We start from the raw sequence: 20,492 nt of genomic DNA, 5'->3' as shown, positions 1-20,492 counted from the left end.
AAAAATTAAACAAAAACATCTTCTGTGGGTTTTCTTTTTTGTGCATAGTGAGAAACTTGACATTAAACTAGTTTGATTACCAAGTTCTAGACTAGCAAGACTTCTTAAATAAAGATCTATGCAGCATAAGTATTTACGCTACACTCGTTTCTTGGTTGTCTGAGTGCTGTATGCCAGTGATGTGCACCTTACTACTGACTCTATTCTGGTTCTCCAGTTCACTGAATTTGTTCTGCTGACCTGTTTAATGATGTGCAGTGGTTACAACTGAGTCAAGAGGTGACCATAAAATAAAAAAGCAGTGGGAATTTTGAGGAGTGTGGCTCCCTGTGTGCATGTGGTGACATTGGGGATCTTATGGCTGTGTACCAATTGTACAAACTTGACTATAGAAACCAATCTCATTTTTTTAGATGACATAGTGCTGCTGTTTCTGGGTGTGGTCCAGTTCAGTAGGGTTGACAGGATGTATAACGTCTTTCAATACTTCCTGGGTGCACAGCTTCTTGAAGAGGATTCATCATCAGCTCTGCAGGTTTTGATTCAGTTAGTGTTTTCAAAAATGATTTTTGTGCTTTTAGTGACTGCTTGCTGGACACTCAACTATTTATCATCTGGTTTATTAATAGTTGCAGAAAAGGGCAGTAGTTTGTGGCTTAGCAGTGGCTCTTGTGTGGGTGTGTATATGTGTAATTTTTTTTTTTTAATTAACAGTAGCAGTATTTTGGACATCTAACAGGTAGGATTCAAGGCATTCACATTGCCCCTTTCCTTGTAAAGCTAGACAGGCAAACTCTTAAATACAGTTTGAGTAGGTAGATACTTAATACTTGGAAAATTCCACGGCAGCAAAAAAAGCAATTTTTTCTTATTCCCATTCTTCATTTATTTTTCTCTATTAAAAATATATTTATTAACGGTGTTCTTGTTGATTAGCATGTGAGATGATGTCTTCTGCAACCCTCACTTTATTATAAGAAAATACCTAGTGACCAGCCATGTCTAGCTCCTGCAATGGAGGAATTTTTGAACCAGCTGCAGACAACTGGCCAGATCTGTTAGAGTTAAAGCAGACTGCAGGTATTTCGTGCCTCATTTCTGGCCCTAGTTGTAGGCATTTCCAAAAGGTAAGCAGTGATGAAAGTGGTTTCTTGTTGTTGCTGTTCCTCACTGTTCTGTTCTGGGGTGGGAGGGGGCAGGGGGGGAGAAGGCAGGCTTAGTGCAGCAGGACTGATGATTTGACTTCATTTTTACTGGGCGTTCAGGCAGCATGGAATAGTTTCATCTAAGACGGCCTACAGTGACTGTAGTATGTCCAGTTTATAATAATCTCAGCACTCAAAGTAATTATGACTTAAAGGAGGATTGTGTAAAAGCAATATCTTTTGTCTCTTTCTCAGTTACTTTAATCTGTTTTTATATAATCTAAAAAAAAATTGCTCAGTGTAAGGGCTCTTCCAATTACAAACTGTATTATTTATGTGTGTGTGTGTATATATATGTATGCGTATATGGGTGTGTGTGTGTGTATATATATGTATATGTATGTATGTATATAAAATAAATTTAATTCCCATGGATCCTCAAAGCCAAGACTACTTAATTACCAAAAGCCTAGCTCCTCTGTTCAGATCCTCTCTGCGAGTAAACCCAATTTACAGATTAGTTTTTCTTAGTATTCAGATGACTTGTGCTTTGGCTTACTAGTTCTATTCTTGTAGGCTTATAGAAATGTTGAGTGTAAGTCGTAATAGAAGATAACTCGAGGACAATAATGCAACAGATCTATAAAATAAGGTAAAATCAGTTCTCCAATGCCTTTTTCAGATTTCTTAAATTGATCGTAATACTTGGATAATATTTTTTATCTTTACCATTGCAAAATGTTGATTTCCAAAAAGTTTTGTTGCTTCTTGGTACTTTGCAGGAGAGAGGACTGCTCTTGTATTATTGTTTGAATCTTGGGTTTCTCTGTAATCTTTTTGCTGTAGAAGGCAAGCTAATTAAGAAAAAACTTATCTGAAGCACTGCAACCTTATACTGTGTTGATCCCAGTAATATTCTGCCATTTCAAAAAATATATATTATACTGCCTAAACTCCTTTCAATGGAATGGAGTTGTGTTGCAAAATATCACCATGGCAGTGGTGATCTTGCCTGATGTAAATGGACTCACTTTCTCTGTATGGGGAAAAAAATATATACCAGGATAACGTGTTGGATCCTTTGTCTTAAATCACCCCTCACAAGCTAGATCAAAACTCTTAGGCAAAATCCTGATTGCAGTTGGCTGTTTCATTCCTATGGGATTCCTTTTATACAACTCACTTGCTTTGGTTGGAATTCAAGCGACTGAAAAACAAGTTATGCTTAGAATTTTAAAATCTAGCCTTTGACTTTCAATAGTATTCTATTAAACTACATCAGATTTGCGCACTGAATTTTGCCATTATCACTGTTTTGTAAGTACATTTGAGTTCTGAAATCTGAGAAATTAAGGAGAAAAGGCATTTGACTTCTAAATGATATGTCCAAAAACTGTAAGGAGATTTTTAACATGCTGAGGCTGATGATGATTTATTATGTGCTGGTCGAAGTGTGATAGGTTTCCCTCTGTGGTGATCCATATGAGATGGTCAACAACAACCCTTAGCTACACTGCTGTGGCTTGTTAGAGTAGATTTTTCTGCCTTCTTGTGGCTTTTGGTTTTTCAGTGCAATCCCCAACCACATACAGGCTGGCAGTCACAGAAGCAGACGGGGAATGACACTCAACAGCACAGACACAGGGCTACTTAGCCCTCCTTTTGAATTAATTTATGAAGATAGCGGCATAAAGATGAATATTTCAATAGCCACACAGCTTATTAGCAACCTTTTTTAGGGATTTAAGATGTATCCTGGGGTTGATAATGCAAAGAATTAATTTTTAAAATTTAACTGGCCGTCAGGAAATGGAGTCTCCACACTTACATGAAAATACCTTTTGGAAGTAACTGAGTAGTGTATTAGGGCTGCTGTTGTTCTTTTACATTCAGAAACTCTCAAGGACAACTTTTTCACTTCTTTGTTCGTACAAACTGAGGACTGAGCCTATCCATGCTGAATGAGCAAAACGAAGCTGATCTGACCTAAAGCATACTCAGATAAGTTGCATCCTTCCAATCTCATTAAATTCTTGAGATAGGATGTCTTGTGTGCCAGTATAAAATGTACTATGGGAATGTATGACATAGCAAAGTGTCGTTCCATCTCTAATGTCAAAATACAATCTAAGAAGGTAGAAATACACCTCCTCTTTGTGCCTGCCTGCTACTTGGATGAAAGTGAATCATCGCGGGCCTGGACTTTTAGAGGAGCAGATACAATCCCTTCAGTGTAATGCACCTTGCATTCCTTTCTTCTCCTGCAAAGCTGCAGCTGTGACCTTCAGTGGGTTTTTACTTCTGTATTAGAAAAATAGATCATAACTACGTTACCATAATATTTTTTCTGTCTACCTAGTCAAGCATGCTGTTAAGCTCTATTTCATTTTGCAAATGTATTTGCTGTCTTTGGATAACTTTAGCCTCAAAAAAACCTGAGGTTTCAGTTTATGTTATTTCTGAGGGGTGAACAGTTTACAAAAATCTAACTCTTCAGATCTTTACTTTCATTTCTTTCTACTGGATAGTTGTGTATATTTGAGTATTAGCTCAAAATGTGGCTTCTTATAGGAATGTCTGGTTTGTGCTATAATAATGTTCTCACTGTGTGTAAGGATGCCCAATGATATATTAATTAAATTATACAACTTGTTTTGCAGTTAGGTTGCTGAAGACCACACCAGTCTTGATTTCCTACATACTCAAATATAATACTCTCCAGTAATAATCTGGAGGAGGAAAGGAATTTTCATGGGCAAGATAGTTTTGTTTTGTTTTGTTTTCCCCCCCCATACATAATTTAATTTCATCTGTTCACTCCTGTCTCAAATTAAATCATTTTGTTTTCAGTGGGAGAGCACTTAGAATCCCCTCTGCATCAGAAGAGCCTTTTATCTGCACTAGGTGTGGTCAGCCTGCCCTTTGGGCCCTTAAAAGGGAACATGAGAAGTTTCTCATGCTCCGTCCCATCTGTAAAAGGTACCTGTGCCATTTTGAAGACCTGGGCAATAATCCCATTTAGACCAAGGAGCGTCACGAAGCACTCTGAAGCACTCATTTTTTTAAATACCAGCTTGAAAAATTGCTGATACAATGCTTTCACTAATCCGTTCCACTCCATTTCAAGTTAAGCAAGCCACAGTAATTTCTTGTTAAATGAAATATTATATTGGCAGGGATCTTTGTCCTAAATTGCAGGGGTTTATTCTTACTGAAGATGCAGTCATAGAATTACTCCTGTTCAATGCTCTTTTAGAGAGTGGAATGCCAATAACTGTTCACTTCAATAAATGAGATCCAAATTTAGAAATAATGGTATACCAGGCTGACCTTGGGGAAATCAGATGATCTTTTATTTGTTCTGCTTTCTTTTTTTTAATGTTTTTTAATAACTTTGTTTTTAAAAGTCTGCTTTAAAATATCAGCTTGTAAAGTAACTATTGGGGCAAAACGTGACTAATAGGCATTGCATAATGGTGGAGTGTACAGCTGCTCTTCTGGTAACAGAGATTCCAGACAGTGTTAATGGGATGGGGGACGTTATGGCAATGACTCTGAAAATTAATGAAAGAATGTGGTGTTTAATTATCTGAACATCTTGATGTGATGCTTAGAACCAAGAGAAGAAATGGGACCCAAAGGTAATAAATGGGGGCTAAGACGTTGTTGTAGCTACTGCGGGAATACTTTATCTAGCTCTGTTGTTCAGTTTGGAAGGGTCCTCTCAAAACTGGGAAGGGTTCAGAGAAGATGGCTGAGAATGACTAAGGCATGGGAGAGCATGATTCATAATGAGATACTATAATGACATTCTTTGAATATTTTCGTTGTAAGCAGAGATGACCTACTGCTCCTCTGCACCCTAGCAGCATGGTTCACTGCCCTCTTGAGTGTGCTTCTACAGCTTTTTGGGGGCCATGTTTATATATTGGGTAGCTGAAATTATCTGTGTTAAAGACAGCACTTTAAAAACAAGAGAGAGGTTTGCTTTTTGTTTTGTTTTTTTTGTGACCTGTTTAATTTTGGTGATCCAGTTCACAGTGTTGGCCTCATGAGTGAGGGTAGGTTTGCCTGCAGCTTTACTGAAGCAGAAGGAAAGGCAGAGAGGGCTCAGGAACTTCTTGAGCCATCATTTCTGCCACCCAAAAATCTTGCAGCTGAGGACTTGTGGAACTCAGCCTGTTGAGCTGGAATTCTTGATCAGTCTGTGTATTTTGTTTTGTGGAGAACAAATAAGAGGTTTGGTTTTGTTTTTTAATCTAAACACAAAAGTAGAATAAAATCCAGTACCCGGAAGGGATTGCTGAATGAATGTGAAAACTCTATTTTTTTTTTTCCTCTTCCAAAGTAAGTGAAAAGTCACATGTAATCACAGAACTACTACCTGAAATCTTTCTTTAAGTATCTGATTAACTTTTTAGGCAAGTAACACAGTAGTACCACAGTCAAATGCAGTGTTGTCCTACAGATATTTGAATACACGGGGGTTCAGTGTTTGTAGAAGCAGCACACCTGAAAAACATATGATTCTGGTAATTTTTTACATAAGTGGAATTTGATATGTAGCTGTAGGAAGGAAACCAGGGCTGGAGAGGTTGAGAGAGGGTTCTGCAAGTGTGCAGCTGCTTTGTGAGCTTGGCCAGACTTTCACACCTGACTTGACACCCCTCTCCCCCAAATCATGGTATATCTACCCTTTCTCATATAACTGAAGAGATACTTGCATCTGGAGACCTGGATATGTAGTCGTCTTACTGTCCATGGCTTTTGTTTTCAGGCTAGGATGATCATGTCATGTAACCCCATCTTTCTATGTCTCTTGAGGCCATCTGAAATGATTAGACCACACAAGCCATTTTCTCCAGAGAAAGGTAATGCCTTTCTGGAATAAGCCAATACATTTCCAGTTAACTCTGTAGAAAAATATCAATAAAACATGGGAAATAACACCCAACGTTTTAAAGTATTTTTATCCTGTCTCATTGAAATGTGTGTATGTGTGTAAGAAAATGAGAAGAAAATTCCAGAATGTTAAAATTTCCTTCATTTAAAATCTCAGGGAATATAAAGGAGAGAGTTCCTGTAACAATTTAAGCTGGTAGCCAATATGCATTCTTTATGTTTTAAATGCTTGTTTAAAAGCATTACCAGGGTTAAATTACCTTTTGGACAAGTGGAACAAATGTCTTATGTGCAGAGCAATTGAGTTAATGTTGCCATAGGAACTTTTATTTTCCTCTGACGGTATTTTAACAGTGCAGCCTTAATTGCATTTAATGGCAGTGCAGTTGTCTCCTTGCGAGTATGGGTAACTGAAATCCTGTGAGACTAAGCTAGAGCCAGAGTGCCTTGTCATGGTCCCGTGTGTTGCAGTATGGCCTGCGCAGTGTGAGGGCAGAATGATCACGTTTGGAGAAAATGCTCATGGTATTCAAAAAACAAATTGTTTTTCAAATGTGTGTGTATCGCTTCTCCACGTCCAAAGGTTTTTACTGGCTTCTTGATATAATCATTTGATTTTACTAACCTGAAGTTCGCGTGTGTGTATCTTATCGCTTTCGCATCAATATCGAGCATACTAGGCAAAACTCCAGTCAGCAAAAATAAGCCAAAAATAGTGTAATCCTTATCAAAATGAAGGGGTTTTTTGTTTTGTTTTGTTTTTTAGACTGTTGTTGCCTCTGTGTGCATGTCTTGATTTCAGGAAGGCTATGCTTAGCTTGATACAAAAATGATGGCTGGGATAGCCTCTCTCCTCTGTGGGGAAATAAGACTGGCTTTTGTGCCTTTCATACGTAAGGCTAGAAAAGGCAAGAGGGCATGAAAACATCCGGGCCTGTGGCGGGTGTGGAATAGCAGAAACTGAAGACAGTAGCCCTCATTCAGGCAGCTGCAGTTCAGGCACAGCCCCCGTGTTTGGTTCTTGTTGGCTTTGTGTTTTGATATCCTACAAGGGTTGATATAAATGGAGAGGGAGGTGTCATAAGTGTGACAGCACCTTGGTTAAGGCTGGGTTTCTTTGCTCAGAGTTAGCCTGCCCAAGAATGGCAGTGTTTCCAACTTAGAGCAAGTTGTCTAATTTTCCTCAGCTTTTGTCCCTGCTCAGTTGTCCACCAACTATAACTGAGGTGCAAATGCTGGATCTCCTCGTCCAGAGACTGACTGCTCGACGTCACTGTGGGTGACCTGCAGGCCTTGGCCCAGGATGGCTGAGGCTGCCTTGGGGAGGAGAAGGGGCAGGGACACAAGTGGAGCTGAACAAAACTGGTGGTTACATGCATGGACTGCTGTTTGCTGCCCTGCCCAGAAACATCTCGGGGGTGCAAGAGGGAACTGTATTTTGCAGAGGAGCTGTAGCACTTCAGCATGCACGACTCTTCATAGTTCACAGTGGTCTGGAGCCATGTACCTTGCTCCTACTGTCTAGGAAGTTAGACATAAATATTCTATGTAGTAGAAGTTCAGTGAATCTTAGTCTGTGGCGATGAAACAAATAAAGTAGATGGGTAGAGGCCCTTGAACTACAAACCTTGTGCAGATTGTCATATAGGTTACTATATCATAGGGTAAGCACAGTGAATTTTTGTAATTGAAGATTTAAAAACATGTTCTCTTTTGGTAAAACATGGTACTTGCAGGTCCAGATGTCTTTGAGTTTGGCCCTGGACTGGAACTTTGGAAATGAGTGAATAACATAACCTATTGCTGCTGACGGTCTTAACATGAGCAGATCTGTTAATCTGTGCTTCAGCCAACAATATGTAAGAGGACCTTGGTAATCCCCAAACTCGGTTACTGCAATAATAAAATTACTGTTACTAGTAAAGCTGAAATTACATAATATGGTTATGGGAGCTGTGTATTTTTCTGTACAGTTTGACTATTCCCCATCTATTTTTAGTACAGTAAAGCAAAGTGATGCCATTCAGGGAGTAGGATAAGTGGCAACAACCTGGAAAAGATATGAGTAAGAGAGATAACAGAAATCTGCAAAATCATGAGTGACTGGGAAGAAGAGAGAAGTACTGAGTGTTCAGATTTCTGGAGCTGGGGCATCAGGTTAAGTTAGTAAGAGGAATTTCAAAACAAAAGGTGATGTTTTCTTGTCTCATGGGGAGTCCATGTGTGGAACTCCTTGCAAGAGGATGTTGGAGGTACTAAAATTGTACATGGGCTTACGGACAGCTAGAACAAGTCCTTTGAGAATTAATAAAAGTAGAAACTGCATCTGTCTTGGGGAAATCTCTGAAGCTGAAAGAAGTTGGAGATTAGCAGGACAATCGAAGGAAGTATTGTATATGGCTGTCAGTTCTCCCTTCTCTGTTTATGGCCATTGCTGGAGACAGTCCTGGGCTAGAAAAGCACTTACTTGGTCAGATCCAGTGTGGCCTATCCTGCATTATTACAATATATTGCAACTTATCCATTCTAAAGCTTCTACTGTCATTCACAAAGAAATACAATTCCCTGAAGAAGGGATGGAGAAAGGGGTTAAGGAGAACGTGTGGCAGTTAACAAAATGGATGTCAGTCCTTCAGTAACTGCACCTGCACAGATTCAGACATCATTTCTGAAACATTATATTTGATTATGATGATTTAATGCCATCTATCCCTCAAATAAATTATCTTCTAACAACTTAAACATTTTATTGGGTGATGTGAAAGAAAGGTCTCCTTTGCACAAAATCTTTTAGAAAAGAAAAACATCAAGCTATTCTCTGTGAAGAGTTCTGCATTTTTAGAAATGCAGAATGGTGAAAGTTTGCCCTAACCCCTTGTTTTCTGCCATGAAGCTTAGATGCTTGAAAAACCAGGTCAGTGGTTCATGGCGAAGGCGGAAGTAGATGAGCTTTATTCCAAGAGGAAATGTGTTGCTGTCCAATTTTTCTAGTTCTTTCATTTTATATTTGTCACTTCTGCAATAGCAGTATGCATAAAGGATTCTATTATATCAGGCCAGAATAACGTAACAAAGCAGTAATGTAGTTTCATCTTCCATGGGGAAGGCAGGCTTTTATCAGAGTGTGTGTGGGGAGCAGTAATGCACTAGACTTTCATTATTAATGTACTGCGTGTACCCAGTGAACTGTGAGGGTATGATGCCACTGTTTAGCGAGCAGTCAGCAGAGATCTGTGTCGTCTTTCTATACAAGGATTTTTTTTTCCGCTGTGGAGGGACACTACTGGTCTGTAAAGCCAGAAACAGCAAAATGCCTTTCCTTCATCTCTGCACCTCTTTTGGAGCCAGCTCGTCTCCATGGCAACGTGTGAGCCTGCGAGAGATGTGGCGAGCGGCAGGAGAGGAAGGAGTTAGGAGCAGCTGAGCAGTGGTGTGTGTCCCCCACGTCAGTGTCCCAGCCTTTTGATAGGATGATTTGGTTAACACCCATCCAAGGCTCCTGTGCAGAGCTTCTTTATTAGAGCTGCCGCCAGGGCATCTGCTTTATAAATCTTCCTTTTGCATCCTTTCCCCTTTGCACTTTTTTTTTCTTTTTTTCCTTCCCCCCACTTCCCATCCTCTTTAGTCTAGTTCCAGCTTCATTGAAGATGTGCAGCTCATTTTCAGCTTTCTGTGAGCTTCCTTGCAATACAATATTTTGTAAAGGCAGGGAAGCATGGCTGCATTTCACTTGACCTTAGCAGCACAGTGAAATCTTATCTATATTGCTGAAGGATCCTGACTATGCAGAAATTTATTGAAGCAGATTATTATGAACTGGACTGGTATTATGAAGAATGCACAGATGGTAAATATTTTTTTCTAGTCTCTTGGTGCAGAATTTGGAGCTTGTAAGACAAGACCATGTTTTTTTCTATGCTTTTAGAAATGAAGTACCTTGAAAAAGGCAGCATCCTGGTGTGGCTGAGGTGCCTGCACATTTATCGCACTTCAGCATCTGCTGTAACATGCTACAGGAGACGCTGCTATATGGCTTTCTCTTTTTCAGAGGGAGTGGCAGAGCAGCTTATGCACTGTATGCTTTCTCCTTGGGCAGAAGGAGAGATATTTGAAAAGATAACTGTATGTATAATACTAATTGAACTGAATTTAAATATACTTACTATAAGATTCTATATTGGTTTGCATTTGAAGTCTCTGGTTTTTTGCATTACTGATGTGAGGTAATAGGTATGTATTTAGTGTGTGGTAATGGGCAGTACATGTTTTCTCTCTGGTTATTTTTCTGGGAAAAACAAAACCATAGCTGCTTAGAATTGGGGAGATTAACTTTTTGAACTGAGAAATTATGGATTCTGGCAAGAATGATTTTCTGAGCCTCTTGTGATTTTTTTTTTTTTTTTCCCCTGCTATTTGCATGGCTGATCATTTCTTTATCAGAGCACAGAATGTTTCCATCAGCTTTCTGACAGAGGGCATGTGAGGAAGGAGAAGGAATGCCTAAAACTCTAAAATCTGCAAAGTGGAATAATCAAGCTTCTGCATCCATGGTACTCAGTGGTAGCCCTTTGAAACAGAATGCAGCTTTGGGAAAACAATAGTTGCATCTAGATTATATTCTGGTTGAAGAGTTTGGCTTAAATAAGGCAAGTCCAAGATCACAGTGAAGCAAAGAATGAAAAGCGTTAAGGAGACTAGGCCCAGGGGATGTGGCTTGTACATATATAGTACACAAAGATGTTTCATAACGTTTTGATGACAGTATTGGAGGGGACATGAATAGTAAAATGTGTGTGTGTCAAAATTTGGGTGGCTTATTAAGGCCTTGAGTGGCCTCCCAGTGTCATGTGCCTCCATTTGTTTCTCTGTGCTGTGTTTCTCAACAGTAAATGCAGTTTCAGAAGCTTGTAAAACTTGAACTTTGTATGTAAGTGATCATTACTGTCAGTGTGTTCCAAGAAGAAAGTTGCATGTTTATTTGAGATCTGACCACTTTTAGTTGGATGAATCTATTATATAACTCTCGTCCTCTAGGTTTAACCCTAGTAAATGCTGCAGCATCTGATTAATCTGCATGATGTAACAGGCTGGGTTGGCCTGGTTTTGGAAGCTTAAGAAATAGAACAGTTATGTTGTCACTAAAAATTGTAGCTGATTTTTCCAGATTAAATATAGAGTCTTTCTTTTATGTTTCTTTTTATGGTTCTGTGGTGACTGTCCATTATGCGAAAGTGTGTCATGTCTGAATATCGGAGCTGAGAGCTCCATTGCTCATCGGTTTGCTCTGAAGTTCTGTAGCTGGGTGATAGTCTGAAGGTGCGTACTCCACTGGGGAAACTAGGGGAGTTCCATGCTAATGGAATAAGCAACAGGTACTGGGAAAGCGTTCGAATACCTGGTGGGATCAGGACCTCAAGAACATCGTAGAGGTTGGTCTGATCCTGGGCTTATGAGTTTTCTTGCAGGTGTTGAACCCTCACCCAACATGTTTTTTTCCAGGAAAACAAGCTGTGGTTGGTGCTGACTGTCTATTTGAAACATTTGGGAGTGATTTCCTCTCTAAAGAGAAAGCAGAGTTTAATATTCAGTAGGGAAACATTTCTCCTATGTGTAAGGCATACTGCTTTAAGAGTAACCTTTTATCATGATCAAAGGATAATGCCATCAGTCCTACTTCAGCATCTTGGGTCAGTGGCACTCTTGTAAGGTTTAATGGAACTACATGGTCTTAAGCTTTCGTTTGCTTCTCCGAGGTGAAATGCGTGAGAGAAAGAGAGGAGAATTTTGGAGGGGCTGTGGAAGGCATACTCTCTGGCACTGGCATATGAATTTGGGTTTAAAATAGCTTTGGGGTTTCCTGTTGATAGAGAGGTATTCTGATTGTACTGGGAGATAAAAGGCATCTTAAAAGTACAGTAAAAAATACAGCTCCTTCCAAAACCTGGAGTAGGTGACATCTTAGAAGAGATTCATCTCTCTTGACAAATATATGGTAGGGAATCAAACATCTATATCCAAGTCTTTTGCCTGAGATTCCCTTTATAATCAGTAGAGAGTGATAGGCAGTTGCAGCTCAGCTGACCTGTTTTAAATATCTATTTTAAGACAAGATGAAACATGGTTAGAGAGCTTATTTCTCTGCTATACATGGACTCTCTGGAGCTCAGATGTTTGTCTGCATTCAGTCGTGAATCCTGCCCTATTTCTTTTTTTTCTTTTTGGTAAGTGTAAAAGTGGAGGAGTGAGCAGTACACCGAAACTATTAGAAAACCTCCCAAGAAATTACCCTACAGAATTATTTTTCTGATGAAATTGTTCTTTCATTCTTTATCAAAGATATGGGGTTTGGATTTTCATCTAAAAGGTGTGATTTTTGTTTGTTTTACTTTTTTAATAATTTAGCAGCTTGTAGGTTCTTTCAAGGAAAAAAGCATTCCAAAATAGCACCGGGATTAGGTTTTAATGGTATCGTTTAACCAAATAGGAAATGAAGCAATACTCTGTTACCTCAGATTTAACTGAACTTCCATAGGGACCAACACAGTAATGACATTTTCAACTTGCATTTGATGGCAGTAATTTCGGTTTTTGAATACATTGCAAAAACAAATGAACAAATGCTCAAACTTACATTTTACAAATCTTTCCGGACTTTCTAGGGTTGGAATAATGAAGTAATCCTTTATGTAAGGTCCTTTACAGAGTTTATTTTTGGTAACAGTTGGTGGGAAGATGATAAAATGTCACTTTCTCTCAGAATTCAAGTTCATCTAGGTAGAATTTTTTTAAAGAAAAATAGATTCTTAAAAAGAAACATCTCCCACAACATGGGAAAAAAACACACACCAAAAAAAAAAAAAAAAGCTCCCAAACAGATAAACAGGTAAGAGTAAGCTATCTGCAGGAATCTTTATGAACAGCCGTCTCCCTGTGCCTCTTGGTCACCCCAGTGTTTATCTTCCTCTCAAGGAACAGCCTCTTCCAACAGTACAACAGTACTGTTTCTGTTCTGAGAGAAATCCAGGTTGACTCTGGATCAAATTACTCTTTTCTCAGTTTTCTCCCATTGCTCCTTTCTTTTTAGCTGAACAACTCCACTTTAAGGCCTGAGAGTTCACTCTCTGCCATTCCGGGTGACTCTGTGTGTGTTTGGCTCCTTCTGTCTTCTCTTGTTGTTTCAGGAATTTCTTCTGGAGAAAATGTTCTTACTCCCCCCGCCAATCACCCTGCGTGCTGTTTGTCACACATGCCAAAGCTTCCAACCTCTTCTGTTTGCTCAAGTTACTTCATCCCACCTTCTTGATCTTTCTGGCACCTCTTATGCTGCTTTTGCCCTTCTCCCTAGCTTCTAACTCTTATCTGTATCTTCCTCCTCATCATATTGAAATGTTTACTCTTTTGTTCAGTTTGCGGTTACTGTTTGGAGCTCCTCTTCTGTTCCCTTTTCCTTTCCATTGAAACTATTCTCAGAAAGTTCCATAGCTTCCTACTTAGCTGGACAATAATTAACAGTGTTAATGCTTATTCTCCTTGACCTGTCAGCCTCTTTAGACACAGCTACCTGTGCCTGTTGTCTTGCTTGTATCAGTCTGCTTTGACATGTGTGAATCAGTGTCCCAATTCTTTCCTCCTTTTTGATCTCTCCTTTAAGGAAGCATTAGGAGAATGTTTCACATCCCCTGCTGTGGTTCTTTGTGAGAGCTCTTGGATCTCCCCACTTCTTTCTCTATTTACAGGTAACCTCAGAAATGCATACCAGTCCTCTGCCTGCTCTGTGGATGGTGCAGTAAGCCTTCCTACTCAAACCGTGCATGTCTGACACCTTCTATCTTACTTGTATGAGTTTGGCTGATGTCTGGACATTTATGATGATTCATTATCTCCTTCACACGTTAGCCCCTTTTGTCTCCATCCCTGTGGACAGAGTAACTCGGGTGTTACCCTGGCTGTTGAGTGGATGTTGCTGTTTAACTCTCAGAACTTTGCAGTTTCTTTTAATATGCAATCTCTGAAACAGCCTTTGCCTTCCAGGTGCACAGCTAAAATTCTCGTTATGGTTGTCCATGTTGTGCTCCTACATCCTTTATCTCCATGCTCGATCAATGTGGTTGTACTTTACTTATATTCATGCAATTGCTCATATAATTTCCCTAGTCTTCTGTTTTGGTCATGTCATTTCTTTTTCTGTGTTCCTCCATTGATTCTTCTTTATCCAATCAGACTTAAGCTGCTGCTACTAATTTTATCTGCACCTGGCTTATTTTTCAGTATAGAGATATTTTCTCTTTAATCTGCTCAGCTGTTTTAGTCCCTTTCTGCAAAAGTAACATGCTGTCCTTTTTCAAAATCCTTTTGGTTGAATGACAAAAGGTAATCTGGGTAGGCCTTTGAGAAAGTGTGGAACATGCAAAGCCTGAAAACATCTGAACAATCTCTTTGACTGTACATGCTAACAAAAACTGCATGTTCAATGACCAAATTATTCCTTCCCCCCCCCCCCCAAAAAAAAAACCCTCAACCCTCCAACACCTATATTTCTTTAGCAAGATATTTTAAAATCCAGGTGCTGCTGTTTAAGCTGCTGTTTTTAGGACTTGTTTGCTCATGTAGAAATCTTTTTGTGCTAAATGCAGCATTGTTATTGCTAGTTAATTGTGGTGATTATGTGCGAAAACCTAGATTTTTTTTTTACTGATAAGGGAAGGTTATAGTATTTTGAATACATTGGAATTCCTTGGAAGTGGTGAGTCAGGATAAGAATGTTTGTCTGTATTGTGTCCAGCCGCACCCTTCAAACCAGATCCGGGTTTATGCGTCTCCTTCTTGATTGCAAAGTTGGTGAAGGCAGTGTGTTGCGTCGTACAAGTGCTGCATGAGGAAAGTGCGTGTTTGGAAGGTTTGATGCATTGCAGCTTGCTTAGCAAACTTGCTGGAAGCGGTAAATATCTTTAGAAGCTAATTCAGAGTGGAGGTAGCCTATGTGCTAAGTGAGTTGATTAGAGTAAATACACCAAATTTACTTAGCAGTGGCAACCCATTAAATTAATGTTTGCCTTGGTAAGTTCTTCAAGTCCTTGATTCTGTCTTCACAGGAAATATTAAAAATCTCCTTTGAATTTTTCCTGATAAGAAAATGTGTCTTCAGAACCATGTACAATTTAACATTTTTCTTCCATATACATAGCTGCTTATTATTTCATATCTGTCAGAGAGCTGTCTCTTAATCTTTAGTATGTAAATATTCCTGTACTACTAATAGGGATCAATGCAAAAGACCACTGAAAATGAGTTGATAGTGTGAGGGTACAGTACACGTTCCTTCTCCACCCATTGTGAATTTGCATCAATGTTTATTGTGTGCTTTAACAGTATTATCAATGTAGGCTTTGCAACACTATCTTTCTCATAGTTTTTGAATATCAGTGTTGCTTAAAAAATAAACTGTTAGGAAAAATTAATCAAGGAAAGTATTGCATAAGAGGGGCTTGGATTAATTTGTTTCGGGGCCTGATCCTGGAAGTTCAAGTTCTAATTTCTCAATGAATGAAAGAAGAAATACCAACAGTGGGAAACAGTACCTAGAGCAAATATGTAAATTGACAATATTTCTACAAGCTCAATGATGTTTGTGAATGATCTCAGGACCTGAAACTATTTAAAGCCTCATAAGCTGGAGGCAAGGGAGTACTTATGAATCTTACTGTCCACTGGATTTATTAAAAGGTTTTGAGCCACTCTTATAGGGGAGAAATGAAGAGAGCACCAAGTTATGAAATTAGAAAAGAGGAATAATCAAAATTATTACTAAAATTACATCTTTAATGTCATGGTATAGGGAGAAAAGAACAATCCTATTTTTTAGCCCAGACTGAATCCTTGAGTCTGTTGCTGCTGATGCATATTGCAGTTAACTTTGACAGTCAAAAGCCAGGTTGGTAATGTGGAGAATAAGTAAGATTTTTCTTTATTCAAAAATCTGTGTTTCTTTTCTCAACCACCACTTCTGTGCATTTCATATCCATTGGCAACTGTTATATAAGCATTATTATTTTGTGCATATATAAACATCAAGAGTTCAAAAACTTCCAGCAGAGTAATTTGCTATGATTACATAAAACCAGTGCCTTCTCCTCTTGTACTGCCTGTGTACTTTTACACCATTAGTGAAACGGTAATAGAGAAACAACAGAGGAATTGTTTCTACATTGCTGTTAGTGCTATGTTCCGCTTCCCCTCTTGTCTTTGCCACATTTGCTCCCAAGGGCTCAGGGCTCGTGGTGCTTGTCCACCTCCCTCGCCAGCAGCCCTGCCCCCTCCGAGGGCAGGGGGCTGCCCTGGCCTCGCGGCCCCCCGTGCTGCCAGCGGGCACGTTGCTCTCTGGCGCGGAGGCGGCACCCGGATAGCAATGACTTCTGCAACAGGCAAAGGTCACCTATCTGCTGTTGAAGGTAAGGGAGGCAACTTGGCAAACATCATATATCTATAGTTGCAAAAGGTTAAATGAGAAAGCGAACGTGTCGCACGTGGGTGGTAAAGTTCAGCAGACACAACCTGTTGGAAACCAAGAGGTCTGAGCACAAGAGGTTTTGTTTGCCGTTAGAATGGGAAAGATATGCATGCCCTTGAAAATTTACTAGGGTGCCATGTCAGGACTGGAGGTATTTCATTTCCCACAACACACAGAACAGTGAAGTTGACTGCAGAAAACATGGTATTTTAGAGCTGTCATGGTATGTCAGTTAAATGCTTGGTAGAAGTGTGGTCCTTCTTGTGAAAGGAATAAAAAAGCTCCAAACATCCACCACGCCCTGCCCAATTCTTTACACAGTGGCTTTTACTGTGCTGTGGATGCTGTGGTGAGACCATACGATACAGGAGCTGCAATTCTCAGGATCTCTCCCCTGAATGGGATTAGGGTGTGCATATACAGTCCTAAATTATTCCCTAGTCCTGTGAAATTTGTTACTTGCAACATTAGGCAACTTGAGGGGTGGTTTAACTCTGTGAAGGTGCACACCCTTCATCAGGTGTGACAGTGCGAGGCTGGGGCAGACTTCCTTGTTGCTATGACTCTTGTGGGAAGCTACCACTTAACCTGGAAAAGCAGGGGCTGAGAAGAGAGAAACTTGCTGAAGTGAGAAGTCGGGCTGGGGGCTGTCAGTCCAATTTGCTTTGTATGAAATAGGCTAATAGAGCTGTTGAGTGAAAACTGCCTGTCTTCAGAGCTGGTCTGAGGAGCAATGTAAATCTTCCAGTAATTATTAGGCAGATGGTCTCTTCCTTCCTCCACCCTCTCTGTACAGTGCAAAGCCCTTGTGCTAAGGACAAATACCGAGTCACTCAGGAGCTCCTTAGCTGAGTATGTGAGTGAAGAAAGATGGTATCCTGCCCTGTGGAGACCTTGCTTGGCTCTCCCCAGAAATGTAGCCTCAGTGGGAATGACTTTCTATCTTATGTGGCACTAAGGCATCATAACGGGACTATCTGGGATAACTTCAGCAATGTCAGTAGATGAAGAGGAAAGCTTTGAATATGACTCTGCAAAGGAAAGTGAGAAAGCATGCAGGTGTAACGGGGAGGAGAGCCTTGATATCTTGGAAGAAGGTACTTTTTAACCTTTGGTTTTAAGCTTTGATGCTAGTAAATGGCAGTGTATAAGTGATTTCAGTGGTGTGTGTGGATTTAAACCTACTAAACATTACTTTTTTGTTTTAATGTGTAGCCAGTTCCTTTGGATGAAGCTGTAAGAAAATACTCTATAAAATTTGAATAGGATTAATCTTAATTTGTATAGACTTCTTAGAGAATAAATACACTATCAACAAAGGTAGGTTATGCAGTAACGTTTTTATAATGAAATTGGATTTGGGAAATCGTTTTTCTTTAGAAATGTAGTGGGTTTCTTTGTATGTACAGTTTGTCTGAGACTGTGTGTTTTAGGTTATCATTCCCAACAGGTTATTTCTAAAGATGAGCAAAAGAACAAGGCAACAATCTCATGCTCAACAATGAACTCAGAAGCATTTACACAGAAACAATACAGATTTTTGGTTGTGTGCTTTAAGCGTCCAGACAACCCCAAAAACTTGTTGTACTTTGTGGAAATAATAGATGTTTGCAGGACTGCAGGCCAGTTAGTGGGAATGTGAATGAGTGTGGTGAAAATCCTGTTGCGCACCTGCTGTAGAGTGAGCTTTACCTTCCCGTGCAAAGGCTGCAGCCAGCTGCTCTAGCAACTTGTCCAGGGCGTCGGGTGCAAAAGGCAAAATGCACCGCTTAAGTTTACAGTGCATGAAATAACTTCTCTCTAAAGCAGTAGTTTTGTGAAACAAGGGAAACAAATCCTATGTCCAAAACCTCAGAGTGAGAAGGACTTTTTTAGATATTGGTTCTCTTTGAATACTGTTACCTAAGTAACTCAAGTCCTATGCATTTCCTGTGAAGATTTTCTCAAAAATCTCATGTCTTCCACCTAGATTTCAGTCATATTTCTCTTCGCCTCAGAATCTCTCCATCTTCCCTGTTGTATGTGTTTGAAGGAAGTTAAGATAACTTGCCTGTTTGTGCAAAATAAATGCTTGAGAAAACAGTGGTAAAAAGGAAACTTGAAAACTGGGGGCTGGGGCAGGGTAGAAACTGGTACCTAGGTGGTCCAGCATAGTTTATGTTTGATTCCTACTTTATGGGTGAATAAATGGTTGTTGAAACATACATAATGCTATTCTTGCTACTGATTCTACATTTTGTGGAGATCGGAGTATAGTCTGAAACCGTTCTTGTTGAGTTCAAGAGAAAGAAAAACACTGACTTCCATCTGGATAAATTTAGCCCTTTGTTTCTATAGCACCTTCCCCTCAGAAGCTCAGTATGCCTGTGAAATGCCTCTTAAAGATGTTTCTCTCCCTCACCTATACATTCAGGTCACAGTGTAGTAGTGATATAAATGCACAAAAAAAGGTGTATGATATTTCTATGTTTCTTTGTATGTGAGTGCACTTATTAATGATAGTGTCTGTGTTGGGGTTGAGCCAACCCATGCTGTGAGAAAAGCAGATGGAGACACCATCGTGTAGCTTTTCCATGTTGAACAGAAGAAACATTTAGCTATACATTTTCTGTATTGGAGAAAGGAAAATCAGAGAAGGGACAAAAACTATTTTGCTGTTTGCTCCGTATTTCTTAACATGCTAATGAAAACAAGAGGTAAAAAAAAGTGTATTATTAAGACCCCTTACCTGATTTGCCTGTTGCATGAGCAAAATGTATACTTATTACTTCAGGGGTTATTTGGTTTTCCCTGTCGCAACACTTACTCTGTGATTGCCCCTCAGTCCTGTTTTGTAAAGCCTCTAGAGCTAGCGTTGTGCCGGGTGCCATTATAGAAAGAAAGCTCTTGATAGGCACTGAAAACGGCTTCAAAAGGTCTAGGCAGAATGATCCTAGAGTCAGTGTCGTGCTTTAGAGTTGCAGGTTATTTGCCTTACAGCAACGTGTTTACTCTTCAGTTGATGAGCTGTACTGTGAGCCAACTGCAGTGAAACTTTGTACAGGGGTAGTTGATGGTGTCTGCTCAGCTATTACCAATAGGAAGCAGAGCTGTGAACGGACGACCTTTCAGCTTTGCTTGGTTAGTGTGTTGCTGAGTCAGATCCCTGGGAAACTGGTGCTGTGTTTTGATTCTCCCCTTTGAAGGTAGGACAGGTAAAGGCTATTACCTGTTTAGGACCTGTGATGGCAACCGATCATTACTATTTCAGTGTATTTACCGAACAGGTACATTAAAAACCCTCCTCATCTGAAGTGCTGAACAAGTACAGACTAAGAATCTAGCCCAGGTTTAATTAAGAAAAAAAAAAAAGAGAGAGAAAAGAAAAGTCCAGTGATCACTTTTGGAATCTGAACTTCAGGCATGGCATGGGTCTGACTTACAGAAAATGTTAAATGCTTGTTTTATTTTCCAAAGACATTGACTAGAACTGAGGTCTTAAAAGGGCTTGGATTTTCAAACATTAAAGCAAAGAAAATGAAGAATAGCAATTCTTGAAAGTTTTAGCACAGCCAATTCCCCCCCTCCCCCCCAAGAATTGGCAGAATAAGAAAAGATGATGTATTTAGGAGAGGGATACAGCTGACAATGCATGGATTTCTAATACAGGCTTCTAACTTCATCTTAGGGTTTAAAAACCCTAAGAAACCCTAAAGGTTTACAGTCCAGATCCTGGTTTAAGCTTTAGGCCCACTTACTAATTGCAAGAGCTGCAGTGCAGATATTTCCTGACAAGAAATGGATGGGGACAAGTCAGGAGGAGAATGTCAAGACAGTAATTCAGTGGATAGTGGAGAATAAATCATGGAAAATCCTGGGAGAAAAGTTTTTTAATTTTGGCAGAAGAGCTGTTCTGAGCTGTATCAGTAAATGGTGTGTGCTCTGAAGATGAGGATGAA

The 20,492-nt window shown here is 39.7% G+C and overlaps 1 protein-coding gene across 8 annotated transcripts in view; it reads left to right on the top strand.

Annotated features, from left to right (window-relative positions):
- The window catches only part of TRAK1 (trafficking kinesin protein 1), a 92,294-nt gene that overhangs the window by 25,387 nt on the left and 46,415 nt on the right, over nt 1-20,492 (top strand). For 3 of the 8 annotated variants that reach the window (XM_026081945.1, XM_026081941.1, XM_026081948.1), the window contains exon 1: nt 9,620-9,894. The exons of 2 other annotated variants lie outside the window; for them this stretch is intronic. In XM_026081945.1, coding sequence (XP_025937730.1) covers nt 9,831-9,894 — 64 coding nt within the window. In that variant the 5' untranslated portion in view covers nt 9,620-9,830. Of the gene's footprint in view, nt 1-516; nt 547-9,619; nt 9,895-13,852; nt 13,884-20,492 lie in introns of those variants that run through there. 3 more of the 8 variants (XM_026081944.1, XM_026081943.1, XM_026081942.1) reach the window with 3 other exon arrangements.

Source organism: Apteryx rowi, unplaced genomic scaffold (assembly GCF_003343035.1).
Source record: "Apteryx rowi isolate R43461 unplaced genomic scaffold, aptRow1 scaffold_562, whole genome shotgun sequence".
Taxonomy (NCBI): Eukaryota; Metazoa; Chordata; class Aves; order Apterygiformes; family Apterygidae; genus Apteryx; species Apteryx rowi.
This window is presented reverse-complemented; position numbering and strand designations above follow the sequence as displayed.